Consider the following 14,842-nt stretch of genomic DNA (forward strand, 5'->3'; position numbering starts at 1 on the left):
TTTTACGTTTTCTAGTTATTTTTAAATAATAGCAATTAAATTAGGAAATTACCCATGGCAAATCTAAAGTATTACAACTTTAGATTTGCCAAGGGTAATTTCCTAATTTAATTGCTATTATTTAAAAATAACTAGAAAACGTAAAAAACTAAACATAAACAATCCCATTTATAACACAATGGAGTTTAATGTTGAATACAATTCAACAGTTCAATTAAAAAAAGTCTGATTTATTTAATTGAAACATTTAATTTCAGTTGGCTTTTTTGTTGCTCAGCAATAAAACAAACAAACAAACAAACGGTTACGTTAAATTTGAAATCACAATCTCTGTCAAAGGTATTCACCCAAACCGACTCCCCCTCCCTTCTCCCTCTTTTCAGAGATGGGACGGAGGGCCAATTCAAAGATTACCATTGTTGGCCAACTTTCTCCAACTATCTCCTCCTCACATTAATATTTGATTTACTTACATTTAATGGCAAATAAAATACAGTTGCCATGTAATATTTCATATAGTTTTTTTTACCTACAGTGTAAATGGGTCCCAAACAATTCCTTCATGTTTTCCCAATACAAATTGATTAAGTTTATTTTAATATTCTTTATAAATTTACGTGGATTGAACATAAAACAATTAAGTTGTCCCCCAAAAACCTTAAGAATTATGTTGTTTTAACTTATTATTTTTTAAGGTATTTTTTGAGTGCATTGAAGTCAAGCTGTTACAACATCCTCTGATCTTAAATTAAAATGAATCACAACATAATAATTCAGCCTTGACATTGGCTATCATGCATCTGAATGGAATACAAACTGTACTGAGAGAAACCGTCAAGGTCTAACGTCATATATTCTCCCAAATAATTTTTATCTCAGCATGATATGATGAACAACCTACAACAATGGAACGTTTGACACCAAATGGCCATCAACACATGCTAAAACTGATAAATCTTCAAGTATTTACAATATCATTGAGTTCTGGCATCCGACATCCTCTCCAACTTTATTCGTCATCCTCACGCTTCCAAGAACTAATCACAAATTCACTTCTTCACCCCTCCTTCCGAAAATGAAGAGGAACATTAAATGAGCATTTATGGAAGTTTTGACATCAACAACCAAAGTGCTTTCTGAGGTGTTTGCTGATGTCATTGTGACACAGGACGAGGGTGCATGGAGGGAGGGATTGAGAGAGAGAGAGAGAGAGATATGGAGATGAATACGGGAGGGGTAGGAACGATAGTGTGCCTCCTCTGACATCATACAGGCTCTTATAAACCGGGTGGAATGGAGAATGCCATTCCTCACTTCACTTCTGAATAAGACAAGAGAAGACACGGCGAATAGGTTGGAGGAGAATCCAAGAGGGAGCATTGCGACTTGTACAGGACGCTGTGTTTTCTCCCTCCATCTCTGCAACTCTCATACAACTTCTCTCGTTGTTATTCTTCCATCCATTTTCATATTATTTTGTGACCTTTAACCCTATGGACTTAGGCCCAGCTTGAATGTGTAGAAACTGTGGGACTACAAACAACATGCAGATGCAGCTGACCTCCTTTTTGCTCCTTTTTTTATTGTGTAATGGATTATGTTCAGGTAGGTGGACTATTATCACTTTATACTGACTCATTTTACTACATTGACAGTAGCTCCGATGAATTATTCTTCAGAATGACAGATATTTAACAAGAAAATATACTTTGTGATGATTAAATGTGATTGATTAAAACATTTTTGTTATCTTGTTCAATTTCTAACTAACTTCTTTATCTCAGTGTTTATCAGTATTTTCACCAGTAATATGCATTGGTTGTTTTTTCAATTGTGTTTCAATAATTGTATTACCAAATCCATAAAGACAAAACTAAAACTGATGGACTCAATTTAAAAACTATAATTAAAATGTGACCTCTTTAATTTTGCCAGCATTTGCTGGAGAATAATTTTGCTTTTTATTGGCATAATCAAAGTTGTTTCTTGACAAAATACGTCACTTTAATTTAAAAAGGATAATACAAACATTTAAAAATGTATAGATTTACTACATGAAGACAACAGGTAACAAATTACAAAGAAACAGCAAATAACTGTCATAATTAAGAAAATTTACAAAGAAATAAAAAAAATTTTCTTGTAAATTCAACACTTATTAACAACCTCACAACATAAAGTTTTGTATCCTAAAATATATAAATAATCTAAAAAATGTTTTCTTGACATTTAGGTTGAAATAAAAACAGATCCACAACTGCAGATGAGAATAGCATCCGTTTTATTTCCCATCCTTCAATGTTGTGTGTTTTCTCCCTCTTCAGATATAGACCAGGGAAAAAGAGCAATAGAGGATGAGGTTCTGAGAAGTCTCCTCACATCAAAGGTACATTCTTGCTTTTAAAACACCTGTCGAGTGAGAGCCGACAGAGGCAATACTGGCCTTATATGGGGCCTTAATATAGATATGCCCTTTGACTGTATAGGGCAGCTGAATTTTAAATCAAACTCATGGTTATTTCATGGTTTTCTGAATTTAGTATGTTATCAAGTAGCAAAAAAGTAGAAGAATTACTTCTGCTCTCTTTAAAACAAAGATGTCATAAAGAACTGGGTTATCACAGTAATGTCTTAGAAGAACTTTTCTGGTTCCTCAAAGATCCTTTTTAATCAAAAATCCTTCAAATATATATATTTTTATCATTGTATGAAGAAGATTTTCAGAGTCAACAGAGAATATTTGCCACTATTAAAGGGATAGTTCACCCAAAAATGAAAATGACCTCATCATTTACTCTCTATGATGTGGTTTTAAACATTTATGAGTTTCTGTCTGCTGTTAAATAAGATAAAATAAGATATGTTGAAGAATGCTGATTGCTAGCAGCCATTGATTTCCATAGTAGAAAAAAATATACTATGGCCGTCAATGAGCAACCAGCATTTTTTCATAATATCTTCTTTGTTTTAAAGAGAAGAAAGAAACACAAATAGGTTTTGAATAAGTTAAATATATGATGACAGAATTTTCATTTTTTGGGTGAAAATCTTTTTAATAACCATTTGTGGACTGAATTCACCCATCTAAGGATGCAAAAAAGAAGGAACCTTTATTTTTAAGAGTGTCTAGCAAGAACATAATTATCTATTTTTTCATTGTCTAACAGATTAAAAACACTATCATCAAATCACATTTTGCTGTGACAACAATAACAAATGGATCTGGGTATTGTAGCAAAATTACGCTTGTGCTGATTTGTTTTTTTTTATCATGAATGCCAACTGGTCACAAAATTACACATTTTTGTAACATATTGATTGAAATGCTTCCAATCAGACCGCAAATCAGGAGCTGTGTGCTTAAAAAGCAAAATGGACAAAGCTTTCATGCTCTACTGGTGGAGCTAATGATGTGTCATTGCTGAAATGATGCTTAGCTGCCCTAATTCACTGAACAATATTCGGCACCGCATTAACACATCCATTATCTATCGTCAGCACATCACTGACTGTTATCCATTTTTAAGAGAATCACATTTTACATTAGATATTTCTTTTAAACTTTAAATGATGTTTGGCATTTGTAACATTTAGTTCAGATAAATGAGTGTTTACATTGACATTTAATCATTATTCGCTTCTATTAAAAGTGACAAATGAAGACAATAGAAGTAATCAACAACAATACATTAATGAAAATGTAAATATTTTGAAAATTCCAAATTATACTCCAAAAAATAACATTTGATGTTTGTTTAAACTACTTAATTAAAATAAGTTGAAACAAATTATGTTTTTTTAAATCATGTTTAAGCCACTTAAACTTGTCAAAAAATAATAGACTAACTTAATTCTCTCATGCTGTCTCAACACAAATCAATTGTATGGAGCCCAACATTTTATACAGTCTAGTGTAATGCTAAATGTATAAATGGATTATAAAGTAGCATGTAATTTTTAAAATATAAGAAGATACAATTGAAAATACAGAGTTAATAAATAGGTATGACTTTAAATACTTGTATTAAATATTATGTGTTATGCTAATGCTTTTAAAAATGTCAGCAGGCTGTAAAAACATGGACGGCCCTCAGGTTGTAATCTCCTTCCTTAATAATAAAACAAAATCTTTCAGTTTGATGTATTTAAACCACTGAGAATATTTACACTTTCTTTCCAATATCAGACTCACAAACTAAAGGAGATTGTGTTATTTAAGACTGGTGTAATATAAGGCTTATACAAAGTTACAGCCAACAGGTTGAAAGTAGATTTCCAGATAACACTCTAGGCCTTGATCTTGTTAGTTTCATCCTGTGAAGGCCAATAAAGACACTAGAGAAAACTCAAAATGTGCTTATCCAGTATTGGCACCCCGTAAGCTTGATGGAGACTGAGAATAAAGTAATGGTTGGAGACAGCTGGACTTTTCATAAGCTGAGATTTTGATTGAGTCTTTATATCCATACAGCAGTGATGCCAACTCTTGCAACACAAATATGCTACAAAAGCTTCAAAAACTTTTTGATTATTTATCATCATCAGCTTTATTAATTATCAATTTTGAATTATCATTAATTGTTAAAGTGTAACCATGCACTTTGAGTTCAGAAGCAAAATGAGAAGTTATTATTATTATTATTAAACAAAAACTAAATAAATTTAATAGGAGACACACTTTGTTCACTCATCTAAAAGGAGGAGAGATGTAAAAAGCCAACTATTTATGATCAAATAAAATAAATTACAGGCTGTAATGTTTGATACATTACAAAAATATTTATTAAAAATTGACCTCATTAAAAGGTCATCCCTTTCATATTGTAGGTCTGTTCACATCTGGACAATCATCTTTTGTGTTACGTTAGCAGGCTGTAATGCAGTTTATAAATATGTAGATGGAATAGAAAGTACAACAAAACATGTTTAAATATAACCCAGCTAGCCAAAACATGAGATTTTTACATAACTGCAACAAATTTTGTTTCGTTGTGACAAGTTTTGTTGTGACGACATAACTAATTACGTTGTGACAACTGGAAAGTGAAAATCCCAGTTATGTTACAATATAAGTTTATGACATTGCCAGTTAGTAATTACAGTGTTACTGGGTTGTGTACCAATTTGAAGAATTACTTGACTTCATTTGCTTCATAAAAGCAGAATTTTTTTAAAAAGATGGACTCATACTCAAAAGTAGGCACATCTTCAGTCAGAGGCATCAACATTTGTGGACATTTACTCAGAACCAATAAACTCAATTATCTAATTCTCTGCTGTACAAAAATAAATCTACAGTAGGTTATGGAAAGTGTTTGTCTGGCAATGTCGCAGAGTTACAATGTAGCAAAATAACTGCCACAACCAAACTTTGGTCATCAATACGTTGCAGTTAAACATAAAATGACATCATCATATACTATATATGGCAAAGATATATAAATATATATATATATATATATATATATATATATATATATATATATATATATATATATATATATATATATATATATATATATATATAAAAAGATGTTACGTCAGTTACGTTGGCGCTAAATTATCAAATTGCCAAGCTATTGCTTATAGAATACCTGTCTGGGATGTTATTTTGTTAGTGGGATGCTCTGACAACGTTGTGATTTGGTATTGGTATAATAATAGAATTACAACCATATGACGTTGTGGTTACATTGTCTGTTGGTAAGTCTTGAAATTACCAAAAATGACCAATATGTTACGTAACTGTTATGTCGTGTGTTTGCTGGGAAAAATACAGAGTTAATAAATAGGTATGACTTCAAATACCTGTATTAAATATTATGTTTTAAATGTGAATACTTTTAAAATGTCAGCAGGCTATGTCTAATAATAAAAACAAGGATCTGTAAACGAACGTCAACAGCCTTCAGATGGTAATAAGAATATACAGTCGTTCAGTTTGATATAGTTGTATTATTTGCTTCAGGCTGCACACTAAACATGACTTTTTCCAATGATACAGAGAAAGGGGCCATGGAATGGGATGTTAAGACTTTTAGACACTTACAGTTGAAGTCAGAATTATTAGCCCCCCTGAATTATTAGCCCTTCTGTTTATTTTTTTCCCAAATTTCTGATTAACGGAGAGATTTTTTTTCCAACACATTTCTAAATATAATAGTTTTAATAACTCATTTATAGTAAAAGATTTATTTTATCTTTGCTATGATGACTTGCTCTGTTAAACATAATTTGGGAAATATTTTAAAAAAGAAAAAAAAAATCTTCAACTGTATATTATTACAATGAATGACTATTAATGGTGTCAAGCAAAAAATCGAAGCTGCTTCTAAACAAGCAACCAGGTAAAAATATTTTTTAACTAAGCTCCAAAATCTGCAACCCTTTTCCTTTTTAGTGAAACTTAACAAAAAAAGATGTCCTCTTTGAGTGGACTTGGCAACTTTTTTTTCAACTTTTTTTTTTCAAGTTTTTGTTTTCTCTCTCTCTCTCTCTCTCTCGCCATCTGTGCAGGTAAAGGCGAGCAGGCACATCGCCCCCCTGTGGCAGCTTCCTCTGCAGGACGTGTGCAGGATGGTGAACGGGCTCGGTGACTCGTGGCTGGAAGCCTGGGCCAATGAGGAGGCGGCGGAGGACACTGAGGTCCACGCTGACTATGAGCAGAGGGTCTCGGGGACTCTTCTTCAGATGCTGGAGGAAATGCATGACATTCAGAACCTCTGCAGGGTCCTGCAACCTAGAGAGGTGAGACATTTATTTGAGACTGTAAATAACTGACATGTTCTGATACATACTGTAGAAGACTATTTTTGTACTGTATGAGTAGATTTATACTTTACTTCATGTTGTTTTTTTGTACTTAAAAAAGACATGGTCTTAAAAACGGATGAATATATACAAGCAGAATGAAAATAAAGACTTTAAGGGAGGGAATATTTTATCAGTAACAGTTTATAACATATGTCTCAAACTCATTTGCTTTAAATCTGCAGCTCTGCACTTTTTTTCTCCAACCCATATCAAACATAGCTGATTTAACTAATCAAGGTGTTCAAGACTACTACAGACTATTAAGCAGGTGTGAGTTGAAGGTGGTTGGAGCTAAACTATGCACTAAACTATGCAGAGTTTGAGACCACTGGTTTATAAGCTTTCATTTGTCAAAATTATTCAATGCAAATTAAAGTACTAACTAATTATTATTGCATTATAATTTATAATCTAAATTTATTATTTATAGTTATAATATGAAATAAGTGCAAACTACTAACTAATAGGAAATACAATTTGTAAAATATGTAACAATGTATTTTATTTTTGGCTAGTTGCCAAGGAGATGTTTCTCATTTTCATTCTTTTGAAGTAATTTATTAAATAAAAAAATAATTAATAAAAAAATACTTTTAAAAATTCAAAAGGTACTAAAACTAAAAAAAAAAAAAAGGTTAATAATGTAACTTTTAGGATTAAAGTGAACACACACATGCAAATTATTACTATAACTACACTTAATCTCTGTCTTTCTATACTCTATATATGCAAAAACATAAAACCACATTTAAAGGACCATGAAACCCCCCTCTTTTGGTTCAAGTCTACTTTAGAATTTTTTGAAAAAATGTCCCGAGATGGGCGTGGACCACCGCGATCAGAGGGAGGAGTGGGCTAGGCACAGCAGGGGAGAAAGAGGGGAGTAAACAACAGTCAGTACGGTCACAAAATGAGACACAAACCGCGAGGAGACCCATGATTTTATAGTTTACAAAGTTAACATGCAAAGAAAAAAAAACAGTAAGTAATTTAATGTCCTGCTGCATTTGTTATTTGTAATTTAATTTAATATTTACACATAAAACAATTTGATATACCATAATAAAGATAATTATATTTATATAAACACTATAAATGAGGAGGACTTCTGTCCTCCTCAATCCCTGGGTCTGAATGCAGGTGCAGTAGATAGCAGTGCAGCAGGTCTCTTGCCTTATCTATTTTAACCATTAACCATGACGGTAATCTGGAGGATTTTAAACATGACCACAGCAGGATAGATATAGGTGATGTGTCTGAATGATAACAAACTCAACTGATAAACTACAAAGTACGCCATTCTTCAATTTTTGTACAGCTCTCTCAACAAAAATGCTTGCTGCAAACCAATAGCTTTGCTGTATTTGCCCTGACAAACCCTGTGGATCATGGAAACAAACACATACGACCCGCGCAGGCTCATCCATTGGGTCTTAGAGCTTGGCAGGTCTGCCTTGCCTTCGGAAAGCACATGCTCCCATGAATAATAAGAAGCAGGGTCTTCTCATAGCATAAGAAAACTTCGCTATAAATAATAATCAGAAACCGACACGTCATCACTCCACTAGCAGATTCGCGCTACATCACCAATTTTGATCCCGCCCCCAAAATTATTTTAAACCTGGAAGATAAAATTAGCTGACAAAAGGTCAAAATTATCCAACTTTCACAACAAATAAAGCTAACTGATGCTCAACACAAACAACACTGTTAAAGTTTAAAAAAAACACTTGATGGTGTCTTTTAAACTTTTAAAAAATTGGTTTTGCAACTGTAGTCACTCTTCAATACTTCAAAAAAGCTTCCTGTTTTAGTAATTATGTGCCTTGCAATTGTACTCTTCAATACACAAAAAACAAGACATCTGATTTGTTTTTTGCAAATAAATAATAATAATAATAAAATACATCTATAAATGCCTATATCTTTTAGATGAAACTAATTCTGAATAACAAAAAAATTATAGAAACAACATCTACATAAATGTGTTAAATGTTTCTCAAACATTTGATTGATTGTAATATAATTATTTTAAATTCAACACCACAAAAGCAACAACTGCAAACAAAACTGCAAAAAAAGAAAAGAAAAGAAAAGAAAAACATTTGATATGAATTGCTGTGTTTGAAAGTGACAGTGAATTTTTATGAACCTCCAGTTGATGGGTCAACTCACAAATCATTAAAATTCCCCTAAATTACCTTTAAAACACAGTCTCTGTCAGTTTGCCCAGTAGACTCCATCAGCTGCACACGTTATTCAAGCACGCTTCAGTGGAGCTCTAAGCAGAAACCATTAGAAAGAGCCACATGATGAACTGAGTGTCATTCAGGCCATGACAGATGATTGACAGCACTGTCCACCCAATAGCTGTGATTTTCAGCGCTGTAATAATCTGAGTGACATTGAGGGAAAACGCCCAAACATTCTGTCTTTCATTTCAGCTTCAAGACGAGCAGGAATATCTGGAGCTGGAGCAAAACAGCGACAGTCCGCTGAAGAGGAAATCTCCCTATATACTGAAAAGACAACTGCGCACTAATAAATCCAGACGGCCGTACATTCTCAAGAGAAGCGTAATTTACTGAAGATCCGCCGACAGAAAGACATTTTTACATTTTGTGAATACGTGTCTTTTTTCACTGTCGTAATATTATATAGCAACTCTATGTTCTGTTTCAGCCAAATCTTTATTTATTTATTTGTTTATATATATTTATTTATTTATGTGATTTCCAAAGTTCTTCATTATGTGATAGATGTTGTAAATAAAACAGCAGTCACTTCAAGAGTATATTTATTTATTTATTGTATATTTATTTTTTCTCTAATGGAAATAAATCATACTTATTAAAACTCCTCAAGGTGCATCTTGTATTATTTCATGGTAAATATTAAGATTTATATGACACAAAGGACATTTTTGGATAAAATAGAGAAGATTTCAGAGGTGTGCGATGTCTAAAAAAATATTTGAATAGTTCTTTTTTATCACTGACATTAAGTACGTCACTGACTTTGCGAAAAACATGCCTTGAGAGTGCAGAAGCTCAACTGGTGTGGTTGTTTTAATTGAGACTCACAGATTGGTTGCTGACTAACAAACCTGTGACATCATGGTTTTTGTGAAGCATACAAAAACAAGTTGCTACCTTAAATTTCTAAATTAAAACAGCCCAAATCTCCATGCTATTTTCAACCTTTTTATTATTTTCTGACAACATTAACGAGATTACAATTTTTTCCTTTTATTTTTTAGCTCCCGCCTCAGAGTTCTTCTGATTGGTCAAATGCTGTGAGTGTGGAAATGAGCACAGTTGCAGGTGAAAGGTAAAAACATTTTGAAAGACGCAAGTGTAACAGTCAAATTATGGAACTATAAGATACTGTTTAATCGTGTGCGCACAAGTCCCTTTATACGCACACATTATATTAAACAGTTGTTGTCCGCTGCACCTGCTGTTATGGATGGATACAGTGTTAGCATTAGTTTGCAAGCTTAACATTACTAAATCTTAAATTTGATACACAATTATTTTTATTTTTTTTTAGTATTTACACAGTTTGCTAATTTTAACATTTTATTTTTCCATTATTGTTCAGTTCTAAAGCTGATTATGACAAATCACTTTTCCCTGTTCAAAATAATCAGATAAAGCAACCACTGCAAATTTGTCACTTATTCTTGTTGTACCGTACCTGTATTGAACAGTGACTCCAAAACCAAGGTACTGTACTTACTGAACCGTGATTTCAGTATGTTATTATACAAACACTCACTAGCCACTTTATGAGTTACATCTGTCCAACTGCTTGTTAACCCAAATTTCTAATCAGCCAATCACAAGGCAGCAACTCAATGCATTTAGGCATGTAGACATGTTCAAGACAATCTGCTGCAGTTCAAACCGAGCATTAGAATGGGGAAGAAAGGTGATTTATAAGACTTTGAACATGGTTGTTGGTGCCAGACGGGCTGGTCTAAGTATTTCAAAACTGGTTATCTACTGGGATTTTCACGTACAACCATCTCTAGGGTTTACAGAGAATGGTCAGAAAAAGAAAACATATCCAGTGAGCGGCAGTTCTGTGGGCACAAATGCCTTGTTGATGCTTGAGGTCAGAGGAAAATGGCCAGACTGATTCGAGCTGATAAAACAGCTACAACAGAGTTACAACAGAGGTATGCAGGAGAGCATCTCTGAACGCAAAACATGTAAACCTTGAGGCGGATGGGCTACAGCAGCAGAAGACCACACTGGGTGCCACTTCTGTCAGCTAAGAACAGAAAAAGTGGCTACAATTCACACAGACTCACCAAAATTGGACAACAGAAGATTGGAAAAAACGTTGCCTGGTCTAATGAGTCTCGATTTCTGCTGCGATATTCGGATGGTAGGGTAAGAATTTGGCATCAACAACATAAACATTGATTTATTCTGCCTTGTATGCCTGAGTATTGTTGCTGACCATGTCTATCCCTTTATGACCACAGTGTACCCATCTTCTGATGGCTACTTCCAGCAGTATAATATGCCATGTCATAAAGCGGGAATCATCTCAGACTGGTTTCTTGAACATGACAATGAGTTCACTGTACTCAAATGGCTTTTACAGTCACCAGATCCCAATCCAATAGAGCACCATTGGTATGTGGTGGAACAGGAGATTTGCATGGATGTGTAGCCCACAAATCTGAAGCAACTGTGTGATGCTATCATGTCAATACAGATCAAAATCTCTAAGCTTTAAGAAATAATAATCATTAGCATGAATTAAACATTACCTATTAAACATTAACTACAATTATGTTTTCTAAAATAACTGTGATTAGATCAAATAAGCTAAATTAGGTAATTAATCAATAATTGTGACAAACTTACTGACCAATAACAAGCCATTTCCATTTCTCATTTGCTATTTGTAATACTGCAGCATCATTAAGATGAACGCCCAGTCTGCCCTTCAAAGATATATATTCTGTCCAAAAAAGTGCTCTGTAATAGTACAATGTCATATAAAACATTCCTCTGGACTCCAGCTGACACGTCAAAGCAATTAAGAAAATAAAAGGGAAATATATTCCATTACTCTCCATTAAGAAAATAAAAGGACATTTCACCAGTAACAGAGCTGAATCACTGATGAATAAAGCAATGATTTGTCAAACTGTGAGCTACATTGCACATCACTTACATTAATGAAATGGGAAAAAAGACAGCTTGTTGGTTTCCATTTCTCTAATTGGCCACTGATAATTAAAAATACAGTACTAATGCAGCTAAGTAATTAGCTTTGAAAAGCGCTGAACAACTCAAATAGACTAAATATATTATTTCTCCATGGCCTTTTGCCTTTATAGGGTACTGCAGAGATACTGATCCCTGAACTAATTAATGATCCATTCGAATCCCAAATTCACTATAGATGGCATGTTAGATATGTTAACAAAATTTAATGCAATAAGGGCTTGTACAGTATTTTACAGATCATGCAGTAAGTGATCAGAGCTTCTTCACCAGTAGATGGCAGTGCAGTCCTGCAGTTCAAGTCTTCAAAAAGGCAGCAAGATGAGATGCCTAAAAAGTGATAAAAGGGTATTTTATCATCCACTTCAGAAATCATACTTAAAACTACTGATCTTGTTCTATATTTGATATTTTTTTCCATCATTAAATTGTTTATAAAGGCTGGTAAGCAATGGTGCATCTTTAGTTTGAGAATATGTTTTTAATTTAAATCTCTTTCCCGACATCTATGTATTTAGGGACTATATGTCGATAGAAAATCCAAGAAATAATAAGTTGATTAAACAAATGCTTTTTTTCATTCAAACAAGAAAACAGAACATTTATAAAATCATCATTTATAATTAAAATAAACCATTTATAATGATATTTTATGTATATAATCATATAAACAACCACAATAGTTGAAATAAAAAAAATACCTAAAGCTAATTTTCTGTGCTGTTTTATAAGACAAAGACAAGAAAAACATGTAAACAAACACTGTATATAATACAGCTATAACAAATGTAAATATTAATATAATATAAACAATTATTTTTATATTTTTTGTATGTTTTCTTTTACTTCCATCTTTTATTCATTATTTTAATTATTTCATTTTGCGTTTACTTTTATATTGACAAAATAAAATACATGACATACATACAGGAAGAAATACAAAATGTCACTTATAATAATATAATATATAATAACAATATGTCAATTAGAATAAAAATATATCAAATCAATTAGAAATGAGTTACTAAAACTATTATGTTTAGAAATGTCTTGAAAAAATATTTTCTTTGTGAAACAGAAATAGGGGGAAAAAATAAACAGGGGGCTAATAATTCAGGGGGGCAAAAAATTCTGACTTCAACTGTATGTACACACACACAGTACAGTGCTCAGCATAACTGAGTACACCCCATTTTGAAAATTAATATTTTTTATCTGTGAATATAGGCAATGAATTTTGGTGCATTTAAACAAAACAGATTTATTAAAAAGATATACTTATTAAAATAATATTTTTATCACCAACTATATTTAAAAATTGAAGGAAAATACATATTTAAGCAAATTAAAAAAATATATACTTTTTCTTCTTTTGATTTTTCCTCTTTATTAAAAATGTTAATTTAATATTTTTCTTTAACATAAGTTTGGCTGTACTAGTTTTTGGATGGTTATCGTAAGGTATTTTGTTAGATAGGCTCCAGATTCGGCTTCAGTACTGACTAATCTAATGTATATGCACAAATAAAATATTAATGTATAGATTACTATTAAAAATATGAATTTAAAAGATAGATTTGTGAAGGGTGTACTTATATATGCTGAGCACAGTATATGTATAATCTAAATGTGATTCCAGGAAAAGTGTTTTTTTTTTTTTAACCTCTGCTCTAGTTATGAGCTATAAAACCAGTCAGAAAACTTCAGCCTGACTGAGCTAATCTGCAACGGTATAAAGCATCTCTGAGGTGTTGATTGAGGTCATATCTGGATATTATCCGGATATTTCCAGTGACTGCACATCACAAGCATTACTCTCAGCCGAACTTGAAATGTTTTATTTTTTTTTATTGATGCTCATGTGTGCAGTCCTGTTTGGAGCTTTTTTTTTTTTTTTTTTTTTTTTTTTTAACATTTCTGCAGGCATTGATCGCATATGGCTGCTTGTCTTGTTTGTCACTCACTTTATTGCCTGCCGCTGAAGTCTAGGGAAAAACAGCCGTGTCCTTCGACAAGGTCCCAGACAATACAGATAGGAGGACAGGCGCATATCTCTGTATTTACACAACACTGATTATTTGATGGTTGTGTTGTTGTGCTGCTGCAGCCTGTTTGATATTTGAGCAAAGCAGCGGCCTTTTCTTCTTATCCCCCCTTGTTTGTTATATTAAACAAAACAAAACAACATTAAAATAATGTGTTAATAAGTAAAAGTGGTACAAATATTATACATTTAATAATGTTATATTTAAAATTATTACAACTCTTTTGTTGATAAATGCATATATCCTATTGGACTGAAGAATAAGTGCAAAGAATAAATACTTAAAATTACATATAATCAATATTTTAGTGCTGCACTGTGATCATTTAATAACATGTCATCAAATTATTCTCATTCTAAATATAACTGAATTGATTTATTAGTAAACCAAGAGTGCCCAAACTCTGTCCTGGAGGGCAGGTGTCCTGAAAGTTCCTAGTATAGCTAGAAAGAGCTTGATTAGCTGGTGTGTTTAATTGGGGTTGAAACTAAAATATGTAGCACATCAGCCCTCCAGGACAACGTTTGGGCACCCTAGATATAAACCATCGTTTACTCAGTGGTTTTGGTGGTTGATTTCTGTAAATCAACTAAAAATTTAAGATAAAATATAAACAGAGCACATTTTAACTTATAGAAGAAAAAAAGCTGATTGTTATATTCACGTTATATACATTTATACCTTAGTTTTAATAATTTACACATAGTATTGAATTATGTTGCTATCTTTCAGTCA

General features: G+C 32.5%; 1 protein-coding gene and 2 long non-coding RNA genes across 5 annotated transcripts in view; 1 reads left to right on the top strand and 2 right to left on the bottom strand.

Moving 5' to 3' along the window:
* LOC148679549 (uncharacterized) overlaps positions 1-14,842 on the bottom strand; it is a 225,324-nt gene that overhangs the window by 68,597 nt on the left and 141,885 nt on the right. The gene's annotated exons all lie outside the window — the stretch shown is intronic.
* Positions 1,306-9,675, top strand: nts (neurotensin). Its single transcript, XM_087293121.1, has 4 exons — positions 1,306-1,605; positions 2,325-2,386; positions 6,517-6,747; positions 9,258-9,675. Exons 1-4 carry the CDS (start codon positions 1,515-1,517, stop codon positions 9,399-9,401), a joined length of 528 nt encoding a protein of 175 aa, XP_087149247.1. The 5' UTR covers positions 1,306-1,514; the 3' UTR covers positions 9,402-9,675.
* Positions 6,058-14,842, bottom strand: part of LOC147832795 (uncharacterized) — a 34,789-nt gene continuing 26,004 nt past the window's right edge. The window contains exons 3-4 of one of the 3 annotated variants that reach the window (XR_015514898.1): positions 7,603-7,668; positions 6,228-6,739 (exon numbers count right to left, since the gene is read on the bottom strand). This is a non-coding gene — a long non-coding RNA (uncharacterized LOC147832795). Of the gene's footprint in view, positions 6,740-7,602; positions 7,669-11,773; positions 12,393-14,842 lie in introns of those variants that run through there. The other 2 variants (XR_015514899.1, XR_015514897.1) reach the window with 2 other exon arrangements.

Source organism: Danio rerio, chromosome 18 (assembly GCF_052040795.2).
Source record: "Danio rerio strain M-AB ecotype USA chromosome 18, GRCz13ab, whole genome shotgun sequence".
NCBI classification, from domain to species: Eukaryota; Metazoa; Chordata; class Actinopteri; order Cypriniformes; family Danionidae; genus Danio; species Danio rerio.